At 44.3% G+C, this 14,354-nt stretch overlaps 1 protein-coding gene across 2 annotated transcripts in view; it reads right to left on the reverse strand.

The window, feature by feature from the left end:
- Positions 1–14,354, reverse strand: part of SETBP1 (SET binding protein 1) — a 264,896-nt gene that overhangs the window by 212,097 nt on the left and 38,445 nt on the right. For both annotated transcript variants that reach the window (XM_074931316.1, XM_074931315.1), the window contains exon 3: positions 1,861–1,944. In XM_074931316.1, the coding sequence (XP_074787417.1) occupies positions 1,861–1,944 (84 nt within the window). The remainder of the gene's footprint in view (positions 1–1,860; positions 1,945–14,354) is intronic.

Raw genomic sequence — 14,354 nt, forward strand, 5'->3', positions numbered from 1 at the left:
TCCTGTCCCCTGAAATACTGACAGGACCCTGCCAGGGGCATGATGAATGAGCTTTACAGCCTCTGGAGCAATCACTTGCCCAATAGTTTATGCTGTTACAGAACAAAAGAGTTACTGAGATAGTCAACACACCACTAGACATGAAAAATCAGATTTCAGAAAGTAACCAGATGCAAAGAATAAGTCATCACTGTCCCAGAAAACATAAAAGAGAACGGGATCTTCTTCCCCTCCGAAAACTATCCCCTCCAAAAACCATTGTCTACTCTAAAATTAAAGCATTGTCGTCAATGAGTTTTAGGTCCAACACTCAGAGATAGTGTTTTGTAAAACTCTTCTGCAATCAAGATGTTCCCATTTCATTTTTAATCTCTACTACAAGTGGTCTGACACTGCTCTAGTCTTGTTGTAAATCAAGAGTGATTCAACCAGAGTACATCAAAATACAAAAGACTAAAATCTGTAAAAGTGTTTCAGTTCTAATTTAATTTTCTCCTGATGTGTTAAAACCTCAACATGAGAAAATTAAACTTGTATTTGAGAGAATGGGAAGCTATTCTTTGAAGAAAAGTAATATGAATCCTTGTCTTGATGGTGAACTGATAGTATAGCTCATGACAATGCATTTGTTATTTTGAAAATACTAATTAAAGGAAAAAAAAAAAAAAAAACAACACCAAAACATCAATGAAAGACTCAATCCTAAACGCATTTATAAACATGACCAATGTTCCTCACAACAGAACCCACCACAGTATAGATAGATCTGTTCTCAGATCTTCTCAGACATTAACAAAACAAAACTCAGAGATAGCGTTATTAATTAGGGCTGAAGAACATGCATGTTGTAAATGAAAATATTTTTCCTCCTGAGGATTCACCTCTTTTCCTATCAGTAAAATATTGGTAGTTCCTTGTGTTTTGCTGTTTTGTGGACACTGTCTGAATCTGCTTCAGGTCTACACATGGTTGCAGGCTGTTCACAAGCTACATTAGAGAGCAAACTGATTGAATATTTGAGATGAACTGCTTCACTCTACCACATTTAATACTGGATGACCCATTATTTATAAAATGTTTCTGCTCATATCAAATTCATCTTTGGAAAGAATGATCTCTGGATTCAAACTTCTCTTTAGTTACAAAGCCAGAAAGCCATAATAACTGAAAATTTTGACAGGGACAAACTTGGCTGGTCTAAATAAATGCAAAATGGTAGGAGGTAGGAAGATACCACCAGCTGGCTGTCGTTCAGAGCGCAGTCCACCTCTCTTGCCATTACCAAACCCTACAGGTGTTCCCACTGATGTCAATTTGACCAAATTTAGAATAAGGGGCCATTCATTCCATGTAATAACTATTTAAACCTGGCCGTCAGGTTGTGGACAAGTTTTTACATGTCTGTCATGAGGAACCTCAACAAAGAACGTTCTTGTGCTCGTGTCCCTTCAGAACGAAAGCCTGCCATGAATGTCACGTTTCTCTGCAACTATCATCCATCCAGGCAGCTACAGTATGAGACCAAAGGTTGCATGCATTTAGCCATCAAGGAAGTGCAATATTCTTTAAGAAAGGCATTGCCTGGAGTGGATTTTTATAAAGAAACATAATTCATTAATAAACAAACCAGATGGGAATAAGTCAGGCTAGGGCATTAACAGGTCCTAGCGCAATGAACCTTGATCTTGCTCGGGGTTTTTTCTAGAAATAACAAATACAAAACCATTAATGTTGTATCACTGTCAGTCATACCAAGGATTGTTTGTGTCCAGGAACCCAGATATACAACAGCACAGTTCAAATCAACCAGATGTTAACACATTATTTTATTCCCACCAGTTAAGGTATGTATTGACTGACCTGATCTGAGTCTTTCACTTGAGCATTTTTCCCTTTTCTGCAACCACAAGTCATGAGCAGTTTTGCATCTCCAATGACTTTTCCCTATAAAAGATAAGGCAAGAAAAACATCAGCACAATCTAAACCACTGAAGTCCAAGAGGCTTGTATTTATGACCAGAAGCAGGGGAAGAAAAGGCATTAGGGGAGCCTGCAGATTCATCCTGCATTGCTGTGATTTGCCCTTCCACAGAGCGGTAGCTCCCAAGCTGCTGGGGAGAATTCCCCAAGGGCCAATATCACAGCATCAGGGATGTCACACAGACAGAAGGAAAGCGAGGTGTACAGAAAACCAGTGGGCAAACCAACCTGAAAAGGAACAGATTATTTTAACCCAATGTTTTCATACACATACATGAACAGGATCATGCTCAGAGTACAGTTACCAAACAGGACTGACTTGCAGCAAAGTTCATACACCAGTATTTCTGTTCACCCTTACCAAGTTAGTACTTACTTGCTTTTAGTTTATTTGGTGAAATGAAGTTTACAGGTGTGACTTGCACTCATTAGGACAACTGGTCCATATAACCACAGGCACGTCCTTGTTAAGAATTCAACAGCCCACCCTCACCCCACACTGCTGGTGCAGACAGTGCGACGTCAATAACATGCTGGGCCAACAGAGACTTAGAAAGGAACAGGGTCCCCTCACCATCCTCTTGCCTATAACCAACAGTTTGGGAAATGAGCTGAGCTCAAACACCTTCTTTTCGTTGACAACCCATCAGACTGAATAAGCGTGATCTGATCAGCAAGGTCCCTCACATTACCATAGTTATTTTCTGAGGATTATTTGAGCCACTTTAGCTGTTCATCACAGTGTTTTTGGAGCTTATCAGACCAGACGTCTTGATAAATCACCGTGGCAGAAAGGGGCTGGGATTCCAGGTTTGGTCTAAATGCTTTTTGAGCTCAACAGTAACACAGTCAGTTGAGTCCCCACAAACCCATTGCAATTACTTGATTTCACATAGACACACTCACAAAGACATTGCCTTTTTTCAGACTTTTGCTGGGCACAGCTGAAAAATAAACATTCTCAGCATCTGCTGGACAACAAAGAGAGAATCTGCTCGTTTGTAGCCATGAAGAGTCACGAGATTTCAGCTGGATGAATTTATATGGAAAAGGAGACCTCAACATTAAAGCAGTTAATGAGTTTAGCCAAGTGGAAGTGCTCTGCCCTAAATGATGAGGAAGGGAAAGTGCACGATTAAAAGGAATTGCAGCCATTGCTCAATGTCAGGGCACAGCAGAGAGATGACCCTCAGTGGCAGGAATTACAAAGAGGCAGATAAACTTCTGGTCACCTCAGAAGAGCCTGCAACCTGCCAGGTGTGGTGAGATCTCTTACTTGGTGACCCTAGCATCTCACAAGTCCCAGCAAGGTCAGATAATGTGCAAAAATTATCTTTGCTCCTCTTTCCAAAAGAGATGCTGGGAAAAAAAAAAAAAAAAAAAAGATACTGAAAAGGTTGTACCTACAGCTGTTCCTAACCAAAATGCCCAGTTTGCATTCTGTCAAACTTCGAGGTTTTCAAGGGGTCTACTTCCAACTGGCATCCTCTGCCTGTGACTCCCATCTATCAAAGCTGTTTTACTCTTGCCCCATTACTACAGTCCTTCAAAAATTAGTCTGTAATCTCTTAAACTTGAAAACCATTCCCCAGAAAGGAGTGATTGAAAATTTAAAGCAATTGTATGAAATTATCAAGTTAGAGATAGGAAAGTGAGGCACCGGGAGACACTTGTCCGTCTAACCAAAGGAGACTTTCTAGACACGCAACACTATATGAAACAAGTTAGAGATACAAAAGGACTTAAGGCAAACCCAAACATTTCCTAAAAGGCAGCTGATGGACAGACAGGATACCTTAGGGTGCCTACAGCAGCAACATACACCTGTGTTTAAAAAACTCGATCCATAGGTGACTTGCTGATGGACAACTTCTCCCAGTATCCACTGCAAAATCATTATGTTGGAAAAAATACCCAGCCCTTTTTACACCACAAACTAAGGAAAACCTCCTACATTTAGACCTTTCTCTGGCTTCCAGGATATACTGTCACGCAACCTGAGCTCATGGCAAACCACGGTCATGTTCTCCTGTCCTTCTGGAAGTATCACCAGCTTTATTTAACAGAGAGAAATTGCAAGAAGTTGCCCATAATCACCTGGAAAATCAAGAGCAGGGGCAGAATATGAACCCTAAACTTGAAAGGTTTTTCTTTTTCCCTGAGAGTACAAGAATGCAGGGGCTCTTCCATTTGCTGAAAAAGCAGATGAAAGCAATGCACAGGATGAATAATCCCATCTCCTTTTCCACCTGCAGATGCAGCTCTCCTATGCGCATTGCCTGAATTAGCTACTACCTCCACCTCTTTTTAGGAAAGCTTATTACGAGCAGATGCTTAATTTGGGGATAGGTGTCTAACATTAGGCAGCTAAATTGAAAGGAAAAAAAAAAAAAAAGCATATGGACAACATTTGCAGCCAGTCGCAACTCTGTTCAGGAGCAGATGGAGGCCTTGTCATTCAGGGGTTTCCTCGCATACACCAAGCAGTTCAGTGGGGATAGGGAAAGGGGCTTCTGTTTGGATGCTTCTGTCTGGAACCAGATTAGAAGAAAGCACGCTTTTCCACAGCACACGCCTTGTGTTACATTAAACATGCATATGCAACTTCAGCTTTTATTCAGTGATCTGAAACAGAGCCCTCCAGAGTGCTAAGGGTCAGTGGGTTTTTGTTTGTTTATCTGTATGTTATTTTACAGTTTCTAGTGCCCAAGGAGTTTGTTAAGAAATTAAAACACCTCGCTGGGGCTATCTTGCTCTGGTTGTTGCCTCCTAATATATCCTTCCCTCCTTTGTCCAAGCAGCATCTGATGCTTACAGGGGAGGGGGTGAACACTGGAAAGAGCGGAGCCTCATCTCACTGGGTACTACAGACATTTGGTCTTAATTTATGAAGCATTGTTTCCATGTTTCGTGGCCTTTTAGTAACATGATGGGGGAGGAGCACAGTGATCTCAAAAGCTCACAGATACGCTGCTGCTCAGTGATCCTGTGCTGCCTGCTCCTGATGCAACGCTCTGGTTTAGAAGCAGGTAGGCGCAAGGATTTCCAATGGAGAAGCTCATTTTGCCTTCTGCTGGCTCTCATCCATCATCAGACATCCTCCTTCCCAAGGCAAAGAGCAAGAAGGCTCCTCGGTGAGCACTAAGACAAAGCACGTATGTCCCATTGTCCCATCTCTTAGAGGGAGTCTCGCTGGACTCACCCTCCTCCTTGCACCACGGGCTCCAGCAGTTGACCAAAGTTTGCAGAAAAAGAAGGAAAATAATAATAGTAACAGGCTTAATTATCTCAGCTGCACGAGTGACAGGAGTTGATCAATTGCCAGTTTTAACAGGCTGTGGTCGCGAAACACCAAACCGTGTCACCCAGAAGTCAAATGAGGGCCAGTCACAATTCACTTCACGCCGGCGGCTCTGGGGGGAGGCGCAGAGGGACACACAAATCGCTGCCGTCGGGACAGCCCCGGAGGCTGCAGCGAGCCCTGGCACTGCTGCGTTGTCCAGAGTGGTCCTGCACAGAGCTGCCAGCCCCGTTTAAAGGAGTCAGACATGACACACATGGCACCAGTGGGTCTCCATGGAGCTGCCAGGCTCTGTGCTCCAGAGGAGCTGGCTGGGATTAACCCGGGGATCCCGTCTTCCTTCCTCTCTCCCAAGTCTGTGGCTGGAAAGATCAGCTAAAGTGGTGGGTTCGGCTTAGCAACACCATGCCATGCACCTTGCGGCTGCTGTTAGGTCCAGCTGGTCTCTGACCTGCTCAGTTCCCATCAGTCTTCCTCGGTTTTGAGCAACGGCCATAGAAAATACTGGCAGTAGCCTCACCCCTACGGAGCTGGCACAACCCACCCCATTTGGCCCCTGGAAGGTCTCGCTGGCCTGGCTTTCAGCTGTTCGTGCTCTCCCCATCTCTCCTGCCTTGCAATACCCTCAGAATTTCCCCCACTGACAGATGAAAATGCGAGGCGCAGAAAGCGTAACTGAGCCTTGGCCCATAGCAACCTGGGGAATAGCACACCTTCCAGCATGACCCTTCCAAGGCTTTTATCGGCGTTTCAGATGCTGAATCAGCCTGGCTTTTCATGGAGAAGTACTTTCCTGAAAGAGCTTTGTGAAGCTGAGCTGAGCAGCGCTTCACAGCCTCTTCCCTTTTCTTCCTCCCCTGTCTTACGCCACCAAAATAGCTCTCCAGCATGATACCCACATAAACACACTGATCGAGCCTGCTCAGGAATAAAGTGTGTGGGGAGGCAAAGATGTCCTTCTCTGACTCCTCCATCCATCAAAATATCCCAAGATTTCCAGGATGGGAGACCACACTTGCAGCCACCTCCCCCGAGATCCTGCACCGGTCAATCTGTGCAATTCAGTCTGCTCTCCTGCCACTGAGCTTAATGGTTATTTTTAAATAAAATCATTACTTTTTTCTCCACTATGGGCTACTTAGTAACAAGCCAAGAGGAACATGGTGTTTTCATTATTTTTTATTGTAGGGCCATAGTTCAGTTTTTCACCAAGAAGAAAACAGGCATACAGCACTGCAACAGTGAACCCTAAAAAATCCCCACGGGTGCATAAACAACGTTGGGAAGAGCAACATATTCAGTGTTTATGTTTTTTTATACTGTTCTGTCAGGATAATCCACGCGTCTTGGAAGAACTGGTGCCCAAGTGCCTACAGTGGTAGAGTGGGAGAGGAGAAGGGGGGAAATGAAGGGAAACAAGAACTGAATCCAAGGTGGAGGCAAGCAGCAGTACAACAGACAGCTGGTGTTTGGGTGGTGGTAAATCACCCTGAAATGAGCCTCTTCCCTCAGCTCAATGAGGCCTAAACAACAAAGGAAGGCACAGCTTGCAGCCGGACAGCCTGCTAGCCAACCACAGACACACATGACAGCTTCATTCAGGAGCCCGGAGTCAATACAAAAGCTTCGAAATCAATCCGACATCCTGCGACCTCAAACAATGCACCAAATCTTCTCAGAATTGGAGCCCCAAATGAGGGGGAGCAGCATTCAAGGGAGATCAAACCGCAGGGCTGGCATTGAAAGGGACTAAAAAGGAGAAGAATGTTCCCAGTTTATTAATGGCGAGGTCTGGCCGGCTGCATCCCAGCCGCCATAGGTTACGTTCATTAAAGGGCAGCGCTTTGCACGTATTATGCAGAGCGCCCGGAGAGTATGTGTGTGTGCATGTGTGCGCAAGCGTGCCCCTCACTTGCTAGAGATCAGGATGTGCCTTTCTGCTTAGCACTGTTGTCTCCATCAGAAATTCCTCCTGTGTGAACTGCAAACGGGGTTTTTTCCCACTTGAGCGACTGTATGGGCACAGACGCGCGCACGCCCTCACACATACGCACGCTCTCTCTCATCCCTGAGCCTGAAAAGCATAAAGGAACTCAGACAGGCTCTTTCCAAGGAAAGAAAAAAAAAAAAAAAAAAAAAGCCTAACATTTCAAATCCCCTTCCCTCCTGGCTATACTTTCAGCTCACACACACACACACACAAAATCTACTACAAAAGGCTGAAGTATTACGCGACTGCCACTGCTGCTGATGAAGTTGATTGCTCCATAAACCCTTGCCCGCTCCTACATGCCATAAAGGACCAGGTCCCACAGCTCAACAATCCCACAAAGAAGAGAAAAAGAAAAAGAAGTGCTTCAGTCCCAAGAGTTGCCCCCTCCGGGTAGGATTGCCCCCTCTGGGGTAGTTTCACCTGCAGCATCTGTCTTGTAGCACCACACACAAATGGCACCCTTCCCCCTATAGCAACAAAAAGGCCAAACAAATCCTTTTTATCAGCTTCCCTTTGAAGGCAGGTGGAGAAGTAGAATATAGACAGACACACACACAAAAAGATAAATACCATTTGCAAAAGTACTGTTTGGATTTGCCTGTCCTGATTATCTTCTTTTCAGCTGCCACATGTTTGAAAGAGTCAGACCTTGCAAGTTTTATCCTCAGCTGCACAGCCCAAGACAGAGTGCTTGCTAGAGGAGGTCAGACTTGAAAAACGCCTTTTTTTTTTTTTTTTTTGTTCTGAAATGGGAGTAGATGAAGAGAAAGGGCTGAATTTTTCAAAGCCATCTATGGATTTTGATGCACATTTCGCAAGTGTTTTCACTGAAGATGGGTCAAAGTCCAATTGCCTTTGCTTTTAAAGTGTCACACTGCTCTTATGTTCAGAAAAGATATGGTTGTGGGAGCTGGTAACCTGTCTCAAATTTGGAGAAACTTACATGCATAGAAGCTGGAAACAAAAAAATCTTCCTCAGGATCCATCAATTCCAACACATTTTATTTCTCAAAAGTTGAGGAAATTAGCATTAAGGCTCCACAAAAAAACCCTTATGCTTTACTCACCCTTTACTTCACTAGACTACACTACTCTTGACATAGCTCTGGAGTCCTTAGAAACCATGAGCATGACCCCTATCTCCTCCTCTGAGAAGAGAGTTCTATTTTTATGTTGTGAAAATGTTATACAGATGCTAGAGGGCAACTGGACAAAGACAGGTATAGTAGATTCAACAAGCTTTTTCTGCATGACAAGGTAGGATGGAAGATCAACTCTACATGCAAGACAAGATGAGGTGATATTTCAAACCCTAGGCAAGAAGACTGGAGAAGTCCCCGCCTCGTTTATCAACAGTAAGACAAGAAGCCTCTCAATTAGCATTCATAGAAAGAGTAAAACTGCAGCCAGGCTGGGCGAGTGCCCAAAGATGTGGTAGATGAGTGGTAGGAAATGATGGAGGGCTGCAACAATTCCTAGCACTGCAGATAAAACAGAGTCTGCGAGGATCAGATGGAAAGATTCAAGGGCAAGTTTGTTGGGAGAATAATAAGGTTGAAATCTTTCATTTTAAAATACATTTTTCTTTGCACTGGAATAGCACTTTTTGTTTCAGATATCTAGTGAGTCCAAATGTACATTTTCTAAACTCAGGAAAACTGAGCTCTTATTTAGATGAGCTGCGCTTTTTTTCATTATTTTTTTGCGTGCTTCTCTGCTTTAAACTCTGCTATTTGAATAATTTAACAATCTATCTTAAATATTTCACCAATAAATCACAGGCTTGTGTTTCTATTTCATGTTAAAACTAATCAGTGGAGGAACGCCTCAGCTGGAAGTTAAAATTCTGCTCCACCAAGCCAGCGATGCATAATCATTTCTCCGCAGACTCTCTGGTGAATAAAAACTTCTCAGCAGAATTAATGTTGTATAAAAAGTTCTTTGTGCAGGCGTAGAGTGCAACTGTGGTTCAGGATCGTCTACATCCTGCCAACAGGGTTTGAGATTTCCAGAGCTAATTGGTTTGTAGAGTTTTCCTACCCTGCCAAGCACAAGCATGGAGCTCGCAGCTGAATCTCATTCACGGGCACGTCAAGCCAGAGTCCCACTTTGCCGGTCAGGATGATGATGATAATATTCACAGAGCTCCAAATGGTCCACACGGGGGATGACTGTATTGGGATTCCATGCTTATTCCCATCAAAGAGGAGCAAACAGAAAAAAATCCAGATGTTGCTGGTCAAAATGAGAGATTTTTTTAAATGCCTCTTGGGTAAAGGAGTTGAGAGCCTAAACCAAGGAACCCCAAACTTCATCGAGCATCAACAGGAATAAATCTTCTGAAGTTTCTAAACTGTACAGGCATTTTTAACTACATTTTAATGAAGTTCTGATGCAATACCTGTCTCCCAAAGTCCAAGCTGATCCAAATAAAGCCAGGAAGCCTCACAGATTTATATAGTTTAGTGCAACTAAGTCTAGTTTTGTTCCTAAATCATTGAGACACATTCAAGGCAAGACCCACTTTGGCCTCAGTCAGCAAAATCCAAAATGCATGAACGATGTGAATAGATAGCAAGAAGCTGACAGCTAGCATGTTGAATCCAAAAAGCAAAACAGAAGAGAGAAAAATTAATGCCGAAAAGGAAGGGAAGAAGAAAGGGGAATAGCTGTAAACTACATTATTATTAAGCTGCCTTTCATTTTGGTTTGTGTCAACTTTTTACTTAGTTTTGTAATAAAACTTAAAAAGTCATGCTTTTTGTGTCAAAGCAGTATACGCTGGATGATGTCACTTTGATACTCACAGTAAAGGATTAGCAAAACATACACAATCATATGCACAAATAAAAATCATCCTGGGCAACATGATTCCTCTTCTGCAGCTGGGCAAATGTCTCCACATCCCAGCTCCTAAGACTGGCTGGAGCTTGCCTGGGGAGCGGGGGCTGAGGTGGAAATAAGAGACACCTCCTCCTTCTCCTCCTTATTTGAGGACAGACATCTCCATCTTTCCTTCCCGTCTGCAACTGACAAGACTTCCTGAACAAACTGACATGGAAACAGCTAATTTACTGCTTCATGTCAGGAATGTGGCCAGAACTTCAGTCCCCTGCACCCCAGACTCCCTCGGCTGGGCTGCTTCAGCCCAAAAAGGGTCCCCCCTTCCTCCTGCCCCTCCCCTCCAACACACACTCCTCCTCCTCTTCTGCCTTGTAACTCATCTCCCTGAAAGCTACTTCCCAATAGGAGTCGAAATTAAACAGGCTGCCCATATGCCATGGCTCACTCGTTGTCTGTTCCCCTCACTGCCATCTGGCCTATTTGCTCAGCCAAAGGAAAAAAAAATAGGGGGAAAAAAAAAAAAAAGAAAAAAAAAGAAAAAAAAAAAAAGAAGAAGAAAAAGGGATGGGGGGAGAAGAAGAAGAAGAAGGATAAAGCCAGACACAATGAGGACAAGAAGGGAGGTGATGATGCTGTCTCTTGCATCTGCTCCTTGGCCAGGCTCCCAGATAGATCAGTAATGGAGAGCAGCAGAACCAGAGACAATTAACCCAAACACAGTTCTGTTTATTTAACCTGTTCAGAGAGATCAGCTCATGTGCTGCTCCCCTGGCAAGGAGGCACCACACTCCAGCAAGGATCTTCCCACCGAGAAACCTCCAGCCAGAGGAGGCAAAGGGAGATCCTCATCTCCTGAACTGGGCTGGAGAAAAACTCCCAGATTCTTCAGAGCATGGTTGGGCTGCTGGGCTGAGGTTTTCCTTAACTTTCAAAACTGCCTTACTTGTTTATACAGCAGCACAGGCAGAAGCAAGGAGATATGACTAGGGGCAGGGGGAGTGGCAGGTCTGCCCTGGTTTTGAAGCACACTAATTTCTAAAGCTCCTGGCCCTGTGAAACCAGAGGAAAGAAAAAAAAAAATCTAGAAGAGAAATCAAAATAATCCCAAAACACCTTGTTATTTCCATGCTGTTTCTCTAAACACAGAAAAGTTTTCAGCCCTGCAAGGTGCTGAGCACAGAGATTTTTAAAAAAAAAAAAAGGATAAAGAGGGTAACTCAAGAAACTGTATGGCTCACCATCACTAAACATTTGTGCCGGGGTGGGGAGAAAGTCTATGAAAACTTCAAGATAAAAAAAAAAAAAAAATTGCCTTGAAAAATAGTTTTCTAAAAAGGACACAGAGCAGAATGAAAAGGGGGTAAGTAAACTGCTTTTTTCAACATCTTTTACTGCTTTTTCTTTCTTTCTTTTTTTAATTTGCAATGAGACATTGCATACACATGCAAAAGCTGGTGCATGTGCTGATAAGGAATTTAATTGTGTTCCAGTTCTCTTACCTAGTTTTGCATGTATTTACCTCCAAGAAACGGGAGCAGAATTCAGCTCGTGTTTGTCTGCAGAGAGCAAACTGCAGGTAGCACAGATGTGCGTGTCCAAAAACACGTGCCTTGGGCAGGGATAGGTATCAAAAGCCATACAGTTGGTTCATCTCAAGGCAGACACCGCTGAGCCATGAGATGACGATAATTACCATTACATCTCCATGAGATCATGGTGGGGAAGCCCCTTGCAGGGAGAAAAGGCAGGGGAGGAAGAGCAGACCTCCTCTTTTCGAGGCAGCAGGGGTTGTGTGTGGGCACAGAGAAACCCCAGATGCTTCCCAGAAGGAAAGGTGTTGCTGCAGAGACCACTGAGGGAAGAGCCCTTCCATTAGCCATGTGCTTACACCTGAGTCCTTCACAGACACAGAGAAGGAGAGGTGATCCTGCCCGAGGACAGTACTTTCTCATCCACACATGTTTTCCCATTGCAGCCTGACTGCAACAAAGCAAAACCAAGCAGTCTGAATACATTCACACGTGACCACTCTTCTGCTCGCAACCACTGAGCAAAATGAGTGTTGCCTGTCTTAGGCTTCCTATTTTTCTACAACTGCATCTGTACATGTAGGTAGGTCACATGCAGAGCATGGTGAAAGGTGCCTCAAAGCAAAGGCTGTGTTGATTTTTCCAGCAGGTGGGCTTGTGGTCCCTAGTAAGAGAGAAGGACTCTTTCTCCATCCAAGCAGCCCACTTGCAGCCTTCGGAAAGGAAGAAATGCTTTGTGAATGCAAAATAACTTTGTGACAGTGAAAACAGAAACCAGAAGTTTGCCTAAAACCAAAACACAGCAGCATTTCCGACTTTACCGCTGCTGAAGTCACTCCACAGTGGGGCCTCCAACTTTGGGAACCATTAAAAGCAGCAACAACACCCAGAGGGAAGTCCTCTGCGAGGAGATGAATTCCACCACAGGTTTCAGCTGACGTCACCAGCCCGCTGACATCCCGCCCTTGTGGTTTATGATCTTATCACCAAGCACCTCTGTGGAGTCATTCCCTCTATCTTACTGTAGCCCATCCATTATCCTCTACCTAATTGCTTCCACATCACCACTGCAACGGAGATATTTCCTACAGCTGAATATCTGTATTCCCAAGAGTTGGCACCTGCCAGGTCAAGTTCCTCAGTCTTTACATTTGATATTACTACAATGGGAAGAGGTTCCAGTGAACAGAAAAGCACACGGAGCCAGCAATGAATCTGATTCCTCCATTTGGATTTTCTTTTAAACAGAAGGGGACTTGCTCAAGATCATCTTACATCATTCTACGGAAATAGGATGTAAAGAAAGGGGAATGGTTCAAGCGTAATCTGTCCAATACACCATTAAATCAGAATTCCCCAGTCAGGGCTAATAATGAACTGCAATAAAGTCAATGGGACGGGGGTGCGCTATGGAAAACTGGGAAGAGGTGGGGGTGGGAGGATGTTGGGTATTTTTTTGTGGCTTTCTTTTGCGATGAGGGAGCTGGGAGACACCAGTGCTGAGCTAGTGGCATCCCAGCTGACTCCTGAACACTGCGCGCCCTCTGGGGCCTCAGCTTCTCACAAGACCAACCAATTCATCCTGTGAAGAGAATGAGGATGCTCCACATTTTGTAACTCACAGTGAAAGGCCCAGGAGATCCCATGACATGTCCACACTCAGGGTGGCATCTCCAGCAGGTGAAGGTACAGCAGGTACCATCTTTCACATCCTGGACTGGACTTTTAAGAGCCAAGTCACTCCAGAAACACATTGTTTCACATTTCCACTCTCTGCAGTGAGGTTCCAAAATACTTTGCATCTGCATGTTGGTCTAAGGGAAAGTGCTGTCCCCTAACAACTACACCATTGATGGGACGCTGAGAAATTCTGGGGTCCTTGACTTGCTTTCCCTCTGCAAGATTTTTGTGTCTGGAAGGTCCCTCTCTGTGATTCTTTCCCACCTCCCATGTTTAAGGGTAAGAAAACTTTTCATTATAGGACTTATCCAATGAGCCTGAGAGAAGCTTTTCAAACCAGCATTAGGATCATCTCTAATCTAGCATACCTGAGGTGTTCAACTGTAACTCCTCGATTTTAGGCCAACAGAACCAAAAGCCTTCAAAAACTCTCCCATCCGAATATTGGACTAATCCAGACATACTGGATCCATCAAGATCTGGATAATTCAATCTCCAGCAGGTACAAGGCCACTAGTAGTGAAACTCAAGGGATTGTGCTTGCCCATCTTGGCCTCAAAAAGGCCAAAGGACTTTTGTTACCCTGACAGAGGAGCTTGCTTAGTGCCATATCATGCCTAAGCATGCCAGCAAGAGGGGGAACACACTCAGGGACTATTGCTGTGGCATGATGCCACTTGTTGGCCAAGGAAGCCCAACCACATGACTAGTATGATGAGTCAAAGATATGAGAGCATCCTGAAGACCTGAGCTCCTCCATCCTGAGAGTCCCACATCTCCTAGCCATGAAGTGGATGGGTATTTATCTAAGGTTGCAATGCTTGTCTTAGGTGGTTGTTCTCATTAGGCTCACAGGTGCTTCAAGGCCATCTGCTCTCCTTGATTCCCCACTCCAGCTGTCTCAGCACCTGGGTTGGAAATTCAAAAATAAACCCCAAGACTTTGAGTCACAGTGGGCGCAAATCCACTATTTAAGACCGGACCTAAGTTTACACCTTCATGCTGCTGCAAGAGCTGGACCTAAAAT

This window comes from Athene noctua, chromosome Z, assembly GCF_965140245.1.
Source record: "Athene noctua chromosome Z, bAthNoc1.hap1.1, whole genome shotgun sequence".
Lineage (NCBI taxonomy): Eukaryota > Metazoa > Chordata > Aves > Strigiformes > Strigidae > Athene > Athene noctua.